Raw genomic sequence first — 17,225 nt, forward strand, 5'->3', positions numbered from 1 at the left:
CCACATTTCTGTCTATGAAAATTTTGGTCGTTAAGTCTGTCTTTTCACCCTGATGACCATAGTATGTGTTGTGTGTGAAATGTCTGCACGGTGAGCGGTGTGTGTGTTTGTGTGTAGTGAGGTGTGGAGCCTACGTGGCTGGATAGGGGTCTGTGGATGTCTGTGTGTGCGGTGCCTCCACGGCACAACGTGAGTCTGTGTGTGTGCATGTGTGCAGATGTGTGTGATTGCATGGCAAGTGGTTGTATGAGTGCATTTATGTAGCCTGCGTGGTGAATTTGAGTCGTGTGTGTGTGTGTGTGTGTGTGTGTGTGTGTGTGAGAGAGAGAGAGAGAGAGAGAGAGAGAGAGAGAGAGAGAGAGATGTATAGAGCTATCTCCATGGTGAGAGGTTGTATGGAAGTATTGTTAGCTGTAGAACCAGCTGTGTCTGTGTGAGTGCATGTGCCCACGTGGTGTGAGCACTCTAGTGTGAATTCGTTTTATAATTCTAGATGGAATAGGAGCAAGACCTAATGGTTCACCATCCTGAACAAAGGTAGACCACCCCCCATCACTTCCAGTAAAGACTACCGAAGTCACAGGGAGCAGAAGCAGAAAGAGCATGACAAAGAAGCGACTGTCGTACTGCACCCCCAAAAACCTGTGGGAGGCCCCTACAGGACAGCGTTGGAGCTGCAGCTGGAATAGGAAATTTCCTCCAGAGGGCGCTATCTTCTCTCAGGCTCAAAATCTGCCCATTACTGACTTAAATCTGAGTTAGTCACTAGGATAACATGGATATGTTCCCAGGTGATATAAATGGATTCCAAATAATGCAATAATAGCATCTACTGGCTCCTCTTTGTGAGTCAATCTCCTACCAAGGCCATGATTAACTGCATTCCTATTTGTCAACTAGACAGTGGATGTAATTCCTGCTTCATCCCTTTCTACTCCCTTCTCCTTTCCCTCCAAATTCTCACAGCTTGGAGACATGCTCTTCCCAAGCCACAAGGTGGGAGAAGAGCACGTTCAGGTGAGGAAGCAGAACCAGGAAGGCAGGGGAAATGGGTTAGCCCACAGGCAGATCAGTCAAGTCAAGCTTAGAGTTCAAAGCAGGTAATTAGGTCAGGACTGAGTGGCCCAGCAGGCAGGAATTAGGGGATAGGCCAGTCATAAGACAGGTCTACTGCCTGGATCCCAGACATCAGCTGCCAGAACTAATTGAGAGGTCTGAGGTTCAGGTTTAAACAGGAGAGTGGGCATCAGCTGATTTCCAGGAATCGGGAGGCTGAGCCATGCAGGAAGAGCACAGAGCCAGGGCATAGGGCCAAGGAAGGATCTCGACTACTACAGTGGACAATCAGTTTAGTGGGGACATTTATAGGAGTCCTACAGATTAGACCAAAATCCCTAGATATGTCTAACTCAAGGTTTGCTGGTGGAAGTAAATGAGAACATGTGGCTGTAGTAAGATAGGGAAAAAAATACCTTCCATTTCACCCTGGGCACCTTACCAAAACTCCAAATTTTGTGTTCTGGAGAAAATAAGTCTCCCAGTAGAATGATTGGTGTGGTTATTTTACATGAACTATATTTGGTACATATAAACCAAAAATATCGATTCAAAGAAATTCAGTTGAAGTCAGGACTTGTCCTCTTGTATCACTCTAGTTCCATCACTCAGACCGGTGCTTGGATTTAGAAGGAGTCATTTCTTTCCCCAGCAAGGATTAAGACCCTTAAAATATCAATTAGAGATAGAGAATTACATATGTATTCTGCAAATGTTAGCATATTTAATATATTGGTCCAAATAAAACAACATTAATATAACATATATAACATTCACTATTTTCACCCCTGGTCCCTTGTAAGCTGTGCACATCTCCAGAGCAGAGACAAGGTCTTTTTGTTGCTCGTGATCCAAAATGCCCAGCACAGAGCCCACTAATTGTCAAAAAATATTTAAATCAAGAGTTTCAATTTTTGAATATTTCTCGTGGCTTTTTTACATGTTCACGGAATCTCAGATCTCTCAAACCAGAATGACTTTAGATATCTACATCTCATCTGTCTTCCTGGCCGGTGCAGGAATTATATTTACTATCTTTTGAGCAAAAGATCATTAACCTCCTGTGGATACTTCTAGCCAGTTCTTCATGAGACAACCTGTTCCATTGGTAAGCAACTAATTGAAATTTCTTATTCACAGGGTCCCTAAATCTGATTCCCTAATAACATCTATCAGTGTTCCTCCTTGTCTTCTTCCCACTTCCCTTATTCCCAACACTATTATTTTCCTTTTTTTTCAGGTACTACAATTGCCCATGTGAAGTTATTACAAAATCTCTCATTCTCCTAGTTACCTTCTTCTAAAATTAATGAATGTGGTTTAAAATATGGCACCCGAGCCCAGTACTATGCAATTTGACTACAGAGTATGGCAGGGGAAAGGGATAGCTATTACCTTCCTAATTCTGATATTTTTATGCTATTAATGGCACATAAGATTGCACTAATCTATATAACTGCTACATTTTCCTGTTGGTTTTCATTAAACATTCAAAAAGCAGTTTTTTTTAAAAAAAATTAAATTCAATCAAACTATTCCCTCTCGCTCTATATAACTGATTTTTTAAAAAGGCAGACATTGGTTTAGAATCTGATTGCTTGAAATCTTGTTCTGTATTGGAAAATACTATACTAGGAGAAGGGACTGGAACATTGGTTGGGCCCTGATCCTCAACCAGCTTTCTCTTTCATTGCCCATCAAGTCTCGAGGCAGGCATCCTTGACCCTTCTCATCCCTCATGAGTCTCCAAATTACTAAGTCTCATAAGTCCTATGTCTAAATATCTTCCTGTCTGTTCCCACTGCTACTATCTTGACTCATGAAATACTGCAGGATCTTTCTAAAATGCAAGTTCCATCAGGTATTCTCTGCTCAACATGTTTCAATAGCTCTCCAGCTCCTCCCTTCACAGAGCTTCAAAGTCCCCTGCCTGTCCCCCTTTTTCTCCGTCTGCAGCCTGAAATTTAGTATCCGCCTGTACATTTCATGTTTCAGTCATTTCGATATGCTTGCTCTTCCCTCATGTACTTGGTTCCTTCCTGATTTGAGGCCTTCAACTTGTACGTGCCAGGCATCGCTCTAAGTGCTCTACACAAATTAACTCACTTAATCCTTATCACCACCCTCTGAATTATTCCCATTTTACAGATGGGAGGATCATATGTTACATGGTTTGCCCAGAGGTCATGCAGTTAACAAGGTGTACAGCTGGATGCGTCTCATAGCCTGAAATGCCTTCCCTTTCTTTCTCCTTGACAAACTTCTACCTATCTTTCAAGACAATTCAAGCACTAGTTCTTCTGGGAAGTCTGCCTACCCCCTGATCTTAACCACCAGGTCGCATTTGTCATTCTCGGCTAATTATTTGCTAAATGATTGTCTCTCTCTCTCTCTCTAAGCAGTAACCCCACTAAGGATAGGCACATGTCCTACTCTTCACTGAGTCTCCAGAACCTATATTCCGTGCCAGGATTTTAATGAATGCTTTGATGAAGGGACTCATTAAGGAATAAATAAATTAACTCCTTACAGGGTTCTTTTCGTAGTTGTAATATGGCATCATAGCAATTTGCCAAACTGTCAACTTGTGGTAATCAATTTTTACTGTAATGCGTACAAAAATCTGGCCAAAGCGTCATTGTAGACCAGCTGTCTCCTGAATATCAGCTCAATTACCCCAAGTTCATTTAAGAACAAAACAGATTTTTGGAGTGCTCTGGAATGATCCAAACATGCATCCGAATAGTCACTAATTACTGTTTGGTCAGATGTCCTTTGAGTATAAACCTCCTTTAGAACGAGAATTAGTCTAAGGGTGGGTCATGGAATCTGTGCAGAGACTGAGGAGTGCTGAGTTGCCACATGTATGGTCAGATGGGCAATGAGCAAAGAGAGGAGCGATGAACCCTGTGAAAAGTAAACCTGAACCTTTCCTACACAAAATATTCACCAGGAGAAAACAAATACTGAAACTCAGATAAGCATGTGAAACTGCGAAGGAGAGGTACTGTGGGGACAGAGCCCCAGAGAGCACGTGGGCTCTCTGTGGAAAGGTCTCACTCGGTCTCACGTGGAAAGGTGCTGGCTTGGGTAGTAGATAGCTGTCAGCTGTGGCTGGTTAGCCATCAGCTGTAACCAGTGAGCCATTGGCCACTGATATAACTGCTGCGGCTACGTTGGGGAGTCAAGAGGGAAGTGGAGGAGAGTGGAGGAGAGTCGGTTGGTTGGCACCAAAACGGACAGCAGGTCGCATGTCGTGTGAACCCAGCCTCTAGTGAGACCATAGTGGTATGACTTCCCTACCTGTGGCTCCGTGGGTGTTCCTTTTTGGCCTCACCACATCCTGCATTCTTATGTGGGGAGCGGGAGCAGAGACCCTGCAGGCCGTCCCGCACAACAAACGGCGCAGCGAGCAGGGTACGGTGCTGGCCAAAGCCCTCCGAAGGGCGGTGGAGTAGTTTGTGCGTATGAACACTCAGTCCCAGGAAGACCAGGAGGAGCAGCTGCCAGAGAGCTGGACCTCCGTGGAGGGGTGGAAAGACGTGGACGGTTCCCCAACCAGCAGAGGCCGGAGAAAGTGAAGGTCATTGTGGTCCTGTGGGCTGGGAAGTGCTTGCTGAGGCAGCCCGGATGCAGGACTTGTAGTCCCAGGAGGAAAGGCTTGCTGAGTCCTCCTTGGGAGATGAGGGTGAGGTCAAGGTCGTCCCTCACCCCCAGGACAGCCCTGGCGAATGACTACGGACTATGGGGAATTGCCTTCCATCCCTAATTTAATGGACCACTTGACTATTTGGGAACATACCACCATGTAGTGGAACTGGCGGATGTTTGCTTTTGTGTCTTAACTGGCCACCATCGAGAATATGTAAGCATCTTGATGTGAGCCGCTGTTGTTCTAGCACAGTACCCCGAGAGGCCCAGAGAGAGTGGCAGTGCCCTGAGAGCCCTGGCTGAGCCCAGGAAGTCTGGCTGTGTACAGAGAGAGTGGCAGTACCCTGAGAGCCCTGGCTGTGTCCAGGATACTGCATCCACCTCCAGGCTCCTCGCACAGGGGGAGCGGGAGCAGAGACCCCGCAGGCCATCCCGCACGACAAATGGCGCAGAGAGCAGGGTATGGCGCCGGCCAAAGCTCTCCGATGGATGCTGGAGCAGTTTATACATCTAAAAGCTCAGTCTCCTAAGCAGGGTACAGTGCCTGCCAAAACCTACCGAAGCATGGTGGAGCGGTTGGTGCATGTGACAGCCCAGCTTCGGGAGGCCCATGAGGAGCGACACCGGAACTTGGAGGCAAGGTCTGCCTGGGAGACTCAAGCCTCCAGCTGGCACACCACCTTCTTGGCCATGGAAGGCGTTGCCTTCATTTTGGTAATCTGCTGCGGCTTTAGGCTCCGAGGCTTGTGGATATCTTACAAGGAGGCCTCCACCCACTCAGACACCTGGCACGGCGAGCGAGCTTCCGACCAGGTAGGAATGGAGTCTGACTCTGGGAAGAAGGACGTGTGGCCTCCACACAGTGTGTGGTGTCCGATGGCCACTGTTCTCAGGAGTTGGACCCCGAAGGAGGGGTGGCCGACTCCTTCCAGCTTGATTAGGGGTGGGGCCAAGGTACCAGGTCAGAGGGGACAAGCAGGGACCGGAGGCCCCATGTGGAACTGTCTATATATTGGTCCCCTTCTAATGTGCAGAGGGTTTTGGCCCTAGTTGACACTGGCACAGACTGCAGTCTCGTTTATAGGAACCCAGAACTGTTCCCCGGACCAGCAATCTGCATTGATGGCTACAGGGGAAAGACTGTGATTGTGAAAGTCGTTTCCTCACCCCTGGGTATAGGAAGGCTTCCCCCTCGTACCTACAAGGTTTATGTCTCCCCCGTTTCGGAATACATTCTACGGGTGGACGTGCTACATGGCCTCAGCTTACAGATGTCGGTAGAAGAGTTCTGTCTCCGGATCCGGGTGGTGAAAGCGGTGACACACAGGCGTGCTCACCACCTTCCTCAAGTGTTGCCACAGCCCTGGCGTGTGGTTACAGTGCGACAGTACCACCTGCCAGGAGGGCAGGAGGAGATTGGTCGCACAATATTGGAATTGGAGAAGGCACATATTGTGAGGCCAACGCACAGTCCCTTTAACACCCCAGTATGGCCTGTCAAGAAGCCAGATGGGACCTGGCGAATGACTGTGGACTATAGGGAGTTAAATAAGGTGACACCACCCATGCACATGGCCGTGCCTTCAATACATTATTTAATGGATTGTCTGACTGTCCGCCTGGGGACATATCACTATGTAGTGGACTTGGCCAATGCTTTTTTCTCCATTGACATTGCACCCGAGTGTCAAGAGCAGTTTGCTTTTACTTGGGACGGGCGGCAGTGGACTTTTCAAGTCCTTCGCAAGGATACTTGCACAGCCCCACTATCTGCCATGGGCTCATGGCCCAGGATTTGGCACAGTGGGATCTCCCATCCTCTGTGGCCTTGTTTCATTATGTCGATGATATTCTATGAACATCAGATTCTCTTTCTGATTTAGAGCAAGCAGCTCCCTCTCTTCTCCACCACCTGAAGTCACTTGGCTAGGCAGTGAATGAGGAAAAGGTCCAAGGCCCTGGCTTTTCCATCAAGTTTTTGGGTTTTGTGTGGTCGGATAAGACAAAGATCTTACCTGAGGCAATTATTGACAAGATACAAGCCTTTCTCCAGCCGACCAAGGTCTCCCAACTGCAGATGTATTTGGGTTTGCTAGGATATTGGCAGGCGTTTGTACCCCATTTAGCACAAATGGCAAAGTCCTTGTACAATATGATAAAAAAAAAAAGAGGGCCTCATGGGATTGGACAGAGGCTATAGAGTAAGACTTCGTTGCCACGAAACGAGCAGTGCAGCAGGCACAGGCTCTGCAAGTAGTGGACCCTGGCTGACCATTTGAACTTGATGTTCACATAACCCAAGAGGGGTACGGATAGGGCCTCTGGCAATGGCAGGAGCGTCTCCGGTTGCCAGTGGGATTTTGGTCCCAATTATGTAAAGGAGCGGAGGTCTGCTACTCTCTAATAGAGAAACAGCTGGCTGCTGTGTACGCAGCCCAGTGGCCACAGAAGCCATCACAGGAACGGCACAGGTGTTGGTTTGAACAACCTATCCTGTCCAGGGGTGGGTCCGTATGTGGACCCAGGGACCCAAAATAGGGGTGGCACAGACCACCACCTTTGCCAAGTGGGGTGCCTACTTGGAGCAACATGGCACCCTTAGCTCAAGCCCTTTGAGCACAGAGCTACAACAGGTCCTGGGGCCTGTGGAGCTTGTAGCCCAGGCTGAGCCAAGCACTCTGCCTAGAGGGGAGGACTTGGAGCCCTCGCCCTACAAAGAAGGACAGCCCCCAGTACCTGAGGATGCCTGGTTTACTGATGATTCTAGCCGAGGGGCTGCAGCTGTTTGGATGGCTATTGGTGTGCAGCCCAAAACAGACACCATTTGGTTTGATACTGAGATGGGCCAGAGTAGCCAGTGGGCTGAATTACGGGCTGTGTGGATGGTAATCAGCCAGGAGCCTGGGCCCATAGTTATTTGTACTGACAGCTGGGTGGTGTTATGGAGCCAAATGTTGTGGCTCCCTACATGGAAACACCAAAACTGGTTGGTAGGACACCGTCCACTGTGGGGTCAAACCATGTGGCAGGACTTCTGGGACCTAGGGCAGAGAAAGGAGGTGACCCTAATGCATGTCACAGGTCACTCCCCCTTAGTGTCCCCAGGTAATGATGAAGCAGATGCCCTAGCACGGGTCCGATGGTTAGAACGGGCTCCTGCCACTGATGTGGCCCATTGGCTGCACAGGAAATTGCAGCACGCTGGAAGCAGAAGCATGTGGCAGGTGAGCAGACACTGGGGTCTGCCTTTGAAATGGCAGGAGATAGCAGATGCCTGCTAGGACTGTGCCGTCTGTGCTCAGGACAGTCCCCAAAGGTGGAGGCTCCCCTGGGAGACACAGCAGATTACGCGAGGGAGGGTGCCCCTCACTCGGTGACAAGTGGATTACATTGCACCCTGCCTAAGGCCCGCAATGCGATATACGCATTCACAGCAGTGGACACTGCTATGGGGTTGGTGTTTGCTTGGCCGCGTCTGGCTGCGGATCAGCGGCATACAGTGGTCGCTCTTACACGGCTGTGCGCCCTCTATGGGCGCCCCCAAGTCATTGAAAGTGACAGGGGTACCCATTTTACAGGGCAAAAAGTGCATCACTGGGCTGCCAGGATGGACGTGCAATGGTTGTTTCATGCTCCGTATAACCCACAAGCAGCTGGCGTGATTGAACGCTATAATGGCCTTTTTTTTAATTAAATTTATTGGGGTAACAATTGTTAGTGAATTTACATAGATTTCAGGTGTACAATTCTGTATTACATCATCTATAAATCCCATTGTGTGTTCACCACCCAGAGTCAGTTCTCCTTCCATACAATGGCCTTTTGAAGCAAGGTTTCTGGGTGTCAAAACATCCTCCCACAATGCGTGACTGGGCCTCACGTCTATGGAACGTCCTGAGAGTCCTGAATGAGACCACGGAAGGGAGGGCCTGCACCAGTAGAAGCTCTGCTGCATCGAACGGTAGCTCCCATTCAACTACAGGTTACCACCAGTGAGACTCTGTTAAAGCCAGGCTACGGCAGAAATGGAAACATTTTGCTGCCAGCACCCACATGCTTGAAAGCAGGGGAACGACAGCAATGGACTTGGCCCTGGCAGGTCAAAAGCCCCCATTGTCGATGGTTGGGCCTGATAGCCCCATGGGGGGCCGTTTTGACTCATGATTTGCAAATGACGCCAGGAGTGGTGGCTGACTGGCCACCACAAGTGACTATAGTATACGGAGGTCCCGATACCGGGATGATTTTGCAGGGAAACTATGTGCTCTCACTATGGCCTATTATGGGGTCCCCTGTTTTGTTACATATTGAAACTATGCAAGGGACCCCAAGCACTGCCATAAAGGTCTGGTACCACAAACCAGGAAAGGTGCCAGTGGCAGCGACCCTCCTTTCCCAGGACAAAAAGCTAGCGTGTATCCTCCCAGATGGAAGGGATTTGCCATTATTGGTTCCTAAGACTACCGTTTCTTTTCATCCGTAGGTGTCAATAGGCTAATATGGCACAGAGACCCTTGCGGAAGACGCTAGTCGTGTAGATTATGAGGCGAGACCCTGTAGGGGTGGAGTGTGGGGCCGGAGCCCCAGAGAGCAGTTTCTAGGCTCTCGGCCTCACGTGGAAAGGTGCTGGCTCAGGTAGTAGATGGCCGTCAGCTGTGGCTAGTTGGCCGTCAGCTGTAACCAGTGAGCCATTGGCCACTAATATAACTGCCGCAGCTATGTTGGGGAGTCAAGAGGGGAGTGGAGGAGAGTGGAGGAGAGTTGGTCGGTTGGCAGCAAAGCGGACAGCAGGTCGCACATCGTATGAACCCAGCCTCCAGTGAGACCATAGTGATATGACTCCCCTTCCTATGGCTCCGTGGGTGTTCCTTTTTGGCCTCACCATGTCCTGCGTTCTTATGTGGGGAGCGGGAGCAGAGACCCCGCAGGCCGCCCCGCATGACAGGTACAATAGCAAAGCACTTGTCTTGCTGATCCACCTATGCAAACACCACCAAAGGATCTAGTATCCATACTGGATTAACTATATTTTCTTATTTTCTGTATTCTCAATGCTCTGGCATCTAGGTCGTCTATGATGACAGGAGGGGAGACTGCCTTCCCACGGCTAGCCAATTCTTAGAGACAACAAACAAGTGTACCTTTCACAGGCAAAGCAAGAAATCCAAAGCCCACACCACCAACTTCTTTTTATCAAGCTTTAACACATCAATCAATATTCCTCTGCCCTAGTCAACCTAGGGCCAGATACCAGACAACTCGGTAAAACCCCTCTACCCCCAAACCAGCCGAAATTATTCAATAGGACTAGCCAGTCCTAAACCTGCTTAGGCTGGTTTCTCTGTTTTGCCCATTTATTCCCACAAAACCACATACTTTCATCTCCCGATACTTCCTGGTCCCAGGTTTATCCACTTCAAAGCTAGGAGACCCACAAAGCTAGGAGACCCACAAAGCTAGGAGACCCACAAAGCTCAGGTTCCATGCCTGAGAAGGCCAACATTGAACAGCAAATGTATAGTAGTCCTGCCTTACCGGTGGGAGACACTTTCCAAGACCCCCAGTAGATGCCTGAAACCACAGATAGAACCAAACCCTACATATACTGTGTTTTTTTTTTACCTATATAGACACACCTATGATAAAGTTTATAAATTAAGCACAGTAAGAGATTCACAACCATAACTAATAATAAAATGGACCAATTATAACATTATATGGTAATGAAAGTTATATGAATGTGGTCTCTCTTTCCCCCAAAATACCTTATTGTACTGCAATCACCATTCTTCTTGTGAGAACGTGAGATGATGCAATGCCAACGTGAGGCGATGAAGTGACTGATGTAGCATTAGGCCACTATTGACTTGACAGTACGTCAGGAGGAGGATCAAAACTAGCATGGGTTTCTTTTTTCTTCACAATTTCATGGATAGAAGATTTGTTGTTATTGTAGATCTCAGCAACCTCAGCACATGATATTTAAAAATTTCCGTAAGTCAAGAATGTTCAGCTTTTAACTTAAAGAAAGCACTTGACAGCTTCTCTTAGTCATATCCAAATTGCCAGCATCATTACTCTCGCGCTTTGGGGCCATTATTAAATAAAATAAGGGTTACTTGCACACAAACGCTATGGTGTGCAAGACAGTCCATCTGAAACCAAAATGGCGACTAAGTGAATAACAGGTTCCAAACATCTGCAGTGGTGGAGACGCCAGAGAGAGGGATGATTTACATCCTGAGCGGGACTCGTGAGATTTCATCACAACACCCAGAGCAGTGGGCAATTTAAAACTTATAAATTATTTATTTCGGAAATTTTCCATTTAACATTTTTGGTTGACCCACGTTAACCAAAATTTCAGAAAATGAAACCACAGATAAGTGTGGGGCAGGGACTTCTACATATTAAATGTTATGGTTTAATTCAGTGAACAATTTCTTCTTCCTTTTGTTCAATCCACAAACTTTGTTGAGTGCCTGCTAGGAGCAAGCCTCAGGATTCTGAGGATACCAGGGTATATAAGATGGGGTTCTGGGCTTTAAGAGAGGAGCTGTTGACGGAGCCAAGCTGTCCTGAGTATCTGTGAGGCTTCCATAAAAGAACATCCTTCACTGACTTAGGATTCCAAGTCTAATCACGGGTTTCTTGCTTTGGCTCCAATGCCACCTTCACCACCATGAGACAGGGCACATGTCAGCATTGTGCATTCCAATTTCTGGGCACAGAGACAATTTTATGGGCTCATCCTGTTCAGATTCTACCGTGAAAATACAATTCACCTACTTTGGGTCATTGAGTGTGTTTGTAAACTTATCAAATTATGCCATTTTTTGTTGGGACAAGAACACAGTGAATGTTCCTTAGGTTTATTTTGGGCGTGAGAAATGTCAAAGACAAACGAGTTTTTCTATATGCTTTTAAACAACTTTACATGCATTTGAAACATGGCAAGAAAATAAATCTAGAATTGAAATTAATCTTAAGCTTACTTATTGAAATTAAGTCTCAGAAAGCAGTCAGAATCTTAGCAAATGGAAATTTCTCCTGAGATTAAAGGTAAAAGCCTTTGATGGATGTAGAGATCTATTAAATGTATTATGTTTGAAGCAACTAAATTATTGAAGTCAATTTTCCCTCACTGACAATGTAGTCAGTTTTCATGTATTTATTACTGTTGTTTGAGATTTATTTACTACTGTTATTTAATCATGAACTAAGGCACACATTTCAATTAGCAAGAAATCTAAAAGTTATGACATCCGATGGCTCCTAGCTATTCCCTGTATGTGAATAAACAGCCACAGAAAACCCGTTTTTCTCTAGCAAATGCCATTCCTTTACCCTCATTCTTATGGCGTAGATGATAAGAGAATAGGGAGAGAGAGGTGAAGGAGTTGGGAGGTGAGGAGAGAAGGGTTCATCCTATAGGCAGCCAGCATCATCTACATGCCAACTCCCAGAATAGCATTTGGTTTCATTCCACTGAAATCCTGGAACCTTTACTTGGGTCATATGGTCATTTGAGGTCATTTAAATCTATCTCCAACCAGATGCAGATAAGATGCTAAACAGTCAGGAACAGAGGAAGCCAGCCAGCCAAGATAATAGATAAGGAGAGGGAAAAAAAGGCTAATCTCATGAGCAATTATGTTAGAAGAGCCTTTTCCAGCTATAATTCTTGGTGAACTTCTACTGAGAAGTGGTGAAGCATTGTGATGCTCTTGAACTCTACTTTAGGTTGAAAGATACTTTGAGGGACTCTTGGAGTCCAACTCATTCAATTTATGGAAGAGGAAATTTATGAATGAGGCACAGTTTCATTGCCAAAGTCAAGGTCTCAAGCCTAATTAAATAAAAGGGTCAGAACTTGAAGATCCATCTGCCAATTGCAATCCAGTGATCTTCCTTTTTGTTGCCTGAATACATGTCTTAAATTGTTCCTCAATTCATGACACTCTAGCCTTCCTCCAGTAATACAATTTTGCCCTCAAGATAAGCTATCTGTCTCACTCATCATTTTGTTCATTCATTCATTTTTCAAATATATATCCAGAGTCCAGTATGTGCCAGGAGCACAAGGAGAACATAACAGATCAGGTCCCTGTCCTCAAGGTAACCACATTTTAGCTTTAATTTCTCCTTGTAGCAATGCTTTTTGGATCCAGCCTTCCCCACCATAAATTACTGCTCCTCTTTCTATGAGGAATACTATGTTTCATGGTTAAAACACACCTAAAAACACACCTATTAACATTGACACAAGAGAAGGAAAAAACACAACAAAACAAGTGACACAACTGTAAAAGAGAAAAACCATAGGCCCAAAATGGAGTCACTTGTGCTAAAAAGCACATGACACCAAACCTAGACTTAATAATACCTAACCTAATTGCAATTTCAACCTTCTCCAGGAATGTAATATTAATTGTTCAGTCTGGAATTTTCTGGTCAGTAGCAATGAAGTAATCTGTCACATGGGCCTTCTCCATCCCCCTCAAAGGAAATCGAGGCAGTCTGCCTAAGACACCTCTTACCCCCTACTCTGCACATTCCCCTAAGAAAAGGTAACCTTACCTGAAATGACCCTTTCTTTTCTTTTGCTAATAACTTTCTTCTCCCACACAAGTTTTGCCTATAAAAACCTTCCATATTGTACATCGTTTCAGAATTCTTCTGTCTCTGCTTGGGATGCTGCCCAATTCTTGAATAACTCAATAAATCCAATGAGATCTTCAAATTTACTCAACTATGTTTTTGTTTTTTTATGTAGTCTATGGTGGATAATGCATCTATAGTGGACACAGTCTATAGTGGACAGTGAAGTGCTTTTGAAATTGAGTCAAGAAGCTTTCAGGCCACAGTGAGGGTTGAATTACAAGTGTCCCTACGGTGTTTTCCTGAAATTTATTCCACAGAACTGTAGTTGAAGGGGGCAAATATTTTTCACACTAACTGTAAATGCTCCTTGTCTAAAGAGGTGCTGGCTTACATCAAATCTTTAAAGGATGTAGTCACTATTAATCTAAAAGAATCCCTAAAAATGTGGTTATGCTGGGGCATCTAAGAGGGTTAGCAAAAAGAAAGTTATGACTCAGACAATGAAGTTATGTAATCAGCAAAGGGAAAAAAATCCAGTTGCTTAAAAAGTTTTATGTTCTTTTTTCTTGAAGGAGGCTTAATCTGGCTTAAGTCTAAGAAGATTCATCTCAAATTGACAATGTAGGATTAGTTTATTATTTTGTTTCTTTCTTTTTTTTTTTTAGTTTATTATTTTGAAATGTGATATAACCATTTTCATTCCTCATTTGCTTCTGAGTTCTTTTATCAATTTGGAATCATTGTGATATTTGAAAACCTATTGGCATAAAAAGCTTTTTCAACACCCCCACTATTATGTTTTCAAATAGGAATAAGGAAAAGCAATCAGCATTGTCAGCAATGATTCCACGTGAATAAAGAAACCCAAATTTGTGAGTCCCCACTTCCTTTGGAAATATGAATCAGTTTTCCTGATGTTGAAAATAGATTTATGTAGTAACTGTATCTTTTATAAAGATTTTGATTCAGGATGAAGATAATGGAGAGATTATGTTAATTTTGCATATTCTAATTGAAACATTGTCAATGGACAAAAGTTTTCAAATTACTTCTCATGTGCACACAGCAGGTATAAAATACATTAATTTTACTATCAAGCAGCAACATTAGGAGGATAAAATTTTAAGGGTAGAAGGTTCTAATAATTCTACCCTTAAAATAGGAGGGTAGAATTAGGACCCTCCTAATTAGGACCACCAGGAACATTATACAATAACGAAATTTCTAACCCCATGTTTTCTAAGATGCATTTGGGGAAGTAGCCACTGAAGTCATACAGAAATCTACCATGTTCTTTATCCCCTTTTGGAGCTAATGCTGAACACCTATTTTTCCAAATACCTGGGTTTTGTTAAGGAATATAAAATGAAAGACAATAAGGCAAAATATTTTTTTTAAAGACTAACCCAGTAAAGGACAAAGAAATAGACTTAGCCACATGACATATCTTTTACTCACTGTCCAAGGTGGGAATGGGCCAAGACGGGGCCATGGAGAAAGAACGACCATAAGAGGTGTGCAGAATGACAACAGTGTCTCCACAACACTCTTCTTTAAAAATTATCCCTTGTGCCTAGGGAAGTCTTCCATAGTAGAAGGACCAATTTTGAAATATCCCAAAGAAAGTTAAGAAGTTGGGACTGAAGAGAGACATAGCATCAATTCTTTAAATGAGTGCAGGAAAGTCCATTTTATTTGACAGCCTACCAGGGGCATCCAAGCTTGGACATTTCCATTGATTGTCGTTAGAAAGCTCCTGGTTTTATCTAAGCATCTCTCTTTATCCTTTGGCACGTACTGTGGACTAATGACGTGAATACTTGACACAAAATCCCATAAAATATTATGCTTTAGTAACTTCCTAGTTAAAATTTTATTCCATTTTCTTTACAGAGGCCAAGGTACAAGTTTTGCCATCTGATCGTGAAACATCTCTATTTTATAAAATACCAGGGGCGATTTTTAATATAATAAACCCACAATGTGTCACAGATTTGTAAACATATCAAATAGGCAGAAAGCAGAGGCAGACAGTGATTTTTATAATGACAGAAAAGCAAGTAATTATTTCCCTGAAGGTGTCCTGAGGTATGAAAAAGCCTTTTTTTAAAAAAGTTCCCTCTTTAAGATACATATACTTGTAATAGAGTTTCTAATATGTATAACCATGAAAGCTTGCCTACATATTTTTTAAATAAAATCAAATAACAGGGAAAGTTCATGGGCATTTTTCTTCACTTAACTACTTTTAGAATTCTTCTTGCTCTGCTATTTTATCACTAAACATAATAATATGGAAACCCCTCTGAAAATAGAATTTCTTCCTCACTCAGTGCTGTCCTTCTTGTCACTCTAAATATACAGAGGGTGCTAAAAAATGTGTACACATTTTAAGAAAGGAAAAAACTATTAAAATTGTAATGCTCAATATATACTAGTAACAAAAAATGAATACAAGTCACGTTTGACTTCTGCAATTACAAGAGGTGCTCAAAGTGGTTACTATCAGCGTCCAGGCACTTCTGATTACAGCCAACTACTGCTTGAGCAACGTTGACCAAAGTGTCCACTTGTATACATTTTTTGGCACCCCATATATATATATGAATCATTCTGAATATATATATGAATATATACACATATATATGTACATGTACATATGTATGTATGTATTTCAGGTTTAGAGGACTTGAGGAAGCATAGGATAACCTACGACTTGCTGACAGCATATATATACGTATATATATATATATATACGTGTATACATATATACACGTATATATATATATATATACGTATATATATATATACACATGAATGAAAGAGTCCTCCATACACAAGATGGAGGCAAATTGAAATTAGCTTTTAAAACAAGTCAGTCACTTCCACCCTGTTTTATCCTTTTTTTTTTTTGGAGCCTATCATTTGCATTAGGTATTTCTGAAAGATCCATAAAGCTATTCTTAACTTTCCTTTGCAATACAAAACACATGATTTAGTTCTTTCAGCCAACATTCATACACCCCATCAATCCTGGGCAAATCATGGCACTTTAATTAATTAAGTCTTTACAGAGTTAATTGACTGTATACAACTACTTCAGCACAGTGATGAGAAAAGTGACACTTTACTTCCACCCCAAACAAAGCTATTATATTTACCTTCTACTTTGAAGATAGTAAAGTGCGGCCGGCAATGGAAAGAACCCAACGCGTTACCTGCGCAGTTCATCCACAGACCCTGGTAAACCCAAGTGGCGGTTATCACCGAAGATGCTCGGGTGGTTACTTTCCACTCATTGGATGCAGTGGCAGCAACGAGAGCTCCAAACCCGCCAACACCAAACACCAAAGCCGAGATCTGTGCCCTGGACATGTCGCTCAGCCTCCAGTGACACTGTCCAGACAGAACACTTTGGTGGTCTAGGCATGCAGGGGACAAATAACACTTGGACAAGTGTTACAGCAAGTTAATGTGGGTAGGTGGTAATATTTCATGCTCAGGTACCCCGAGGAAGTACCAGAATTTAGAATAAAGTCTGATTTACCAATGGCGTTTTAAAGATAGCCTAGATGATCTTTCTAATTTACTACATGATGTTTCACCAAAATTTTGCAGATGGAGTTTAAAGGTTTTAACTTCGCAGATTTTTTTCCCCTGGCACCATACGTAGTTAATGCTTAATTTTCTGTTAGCCAGAAGCTTAACGAACCATGCAACTACCAGATATTACAAAGTACAAATTATACAGTAACAGTTAAGGCTTTTTTTTACCAATTGCTTTAGTCTTGCCTGCTTCTGAATCTTTATATAAATGGAATCATATTGTACGTATTCTTCTGTAACCTATTTTTTTACACAATATTATACTTGTGAGATTTATCTCTATTCAGGAATGTAGCTATCATTCATTA

The 17,225-nt window shown here is 43.8% G+C and overlaps 1 protein-coding gene across 1 annotated transcript in view; it reads right to left on the reverse strand.

Annotated features, from left to right (window-relative positions):
• CLDN10 (claudin 10) overlaps window positions 1-16,931 on the reverse strand; it is a 108,077-nt gene extending 91,146 nt beyond the window's left edge. The window contains exon 1 of the mRNA XM_081046356.1: window positions 16,473-16,931. Coding sequence (XP_080902482.1) covers window positions 16,473-16,686 — 214 coding nt within the window. The 5' untranslated portion in view covers window positions 16,687-16,931. The remainder of the gene's footprint in view (window positions 1-16,472) is intronic.
• Window positions 16,932-17,225: the final 294 nt, after the last annotated feature.

The sequence above is a fragment of the Rhinolophus hipposideros genome (genome assembly GCF_964194185.1).
Source record: "Rhinolophus hipposideros genome assembly, chromosome: 4".
Taxonomy (NCBI): Eukaryota; Metazoa; Chordata; class Mammalia; order Chiroptera; family Rhinolophidae; genus Rhinolophus; species Rhinolophus hipposideros.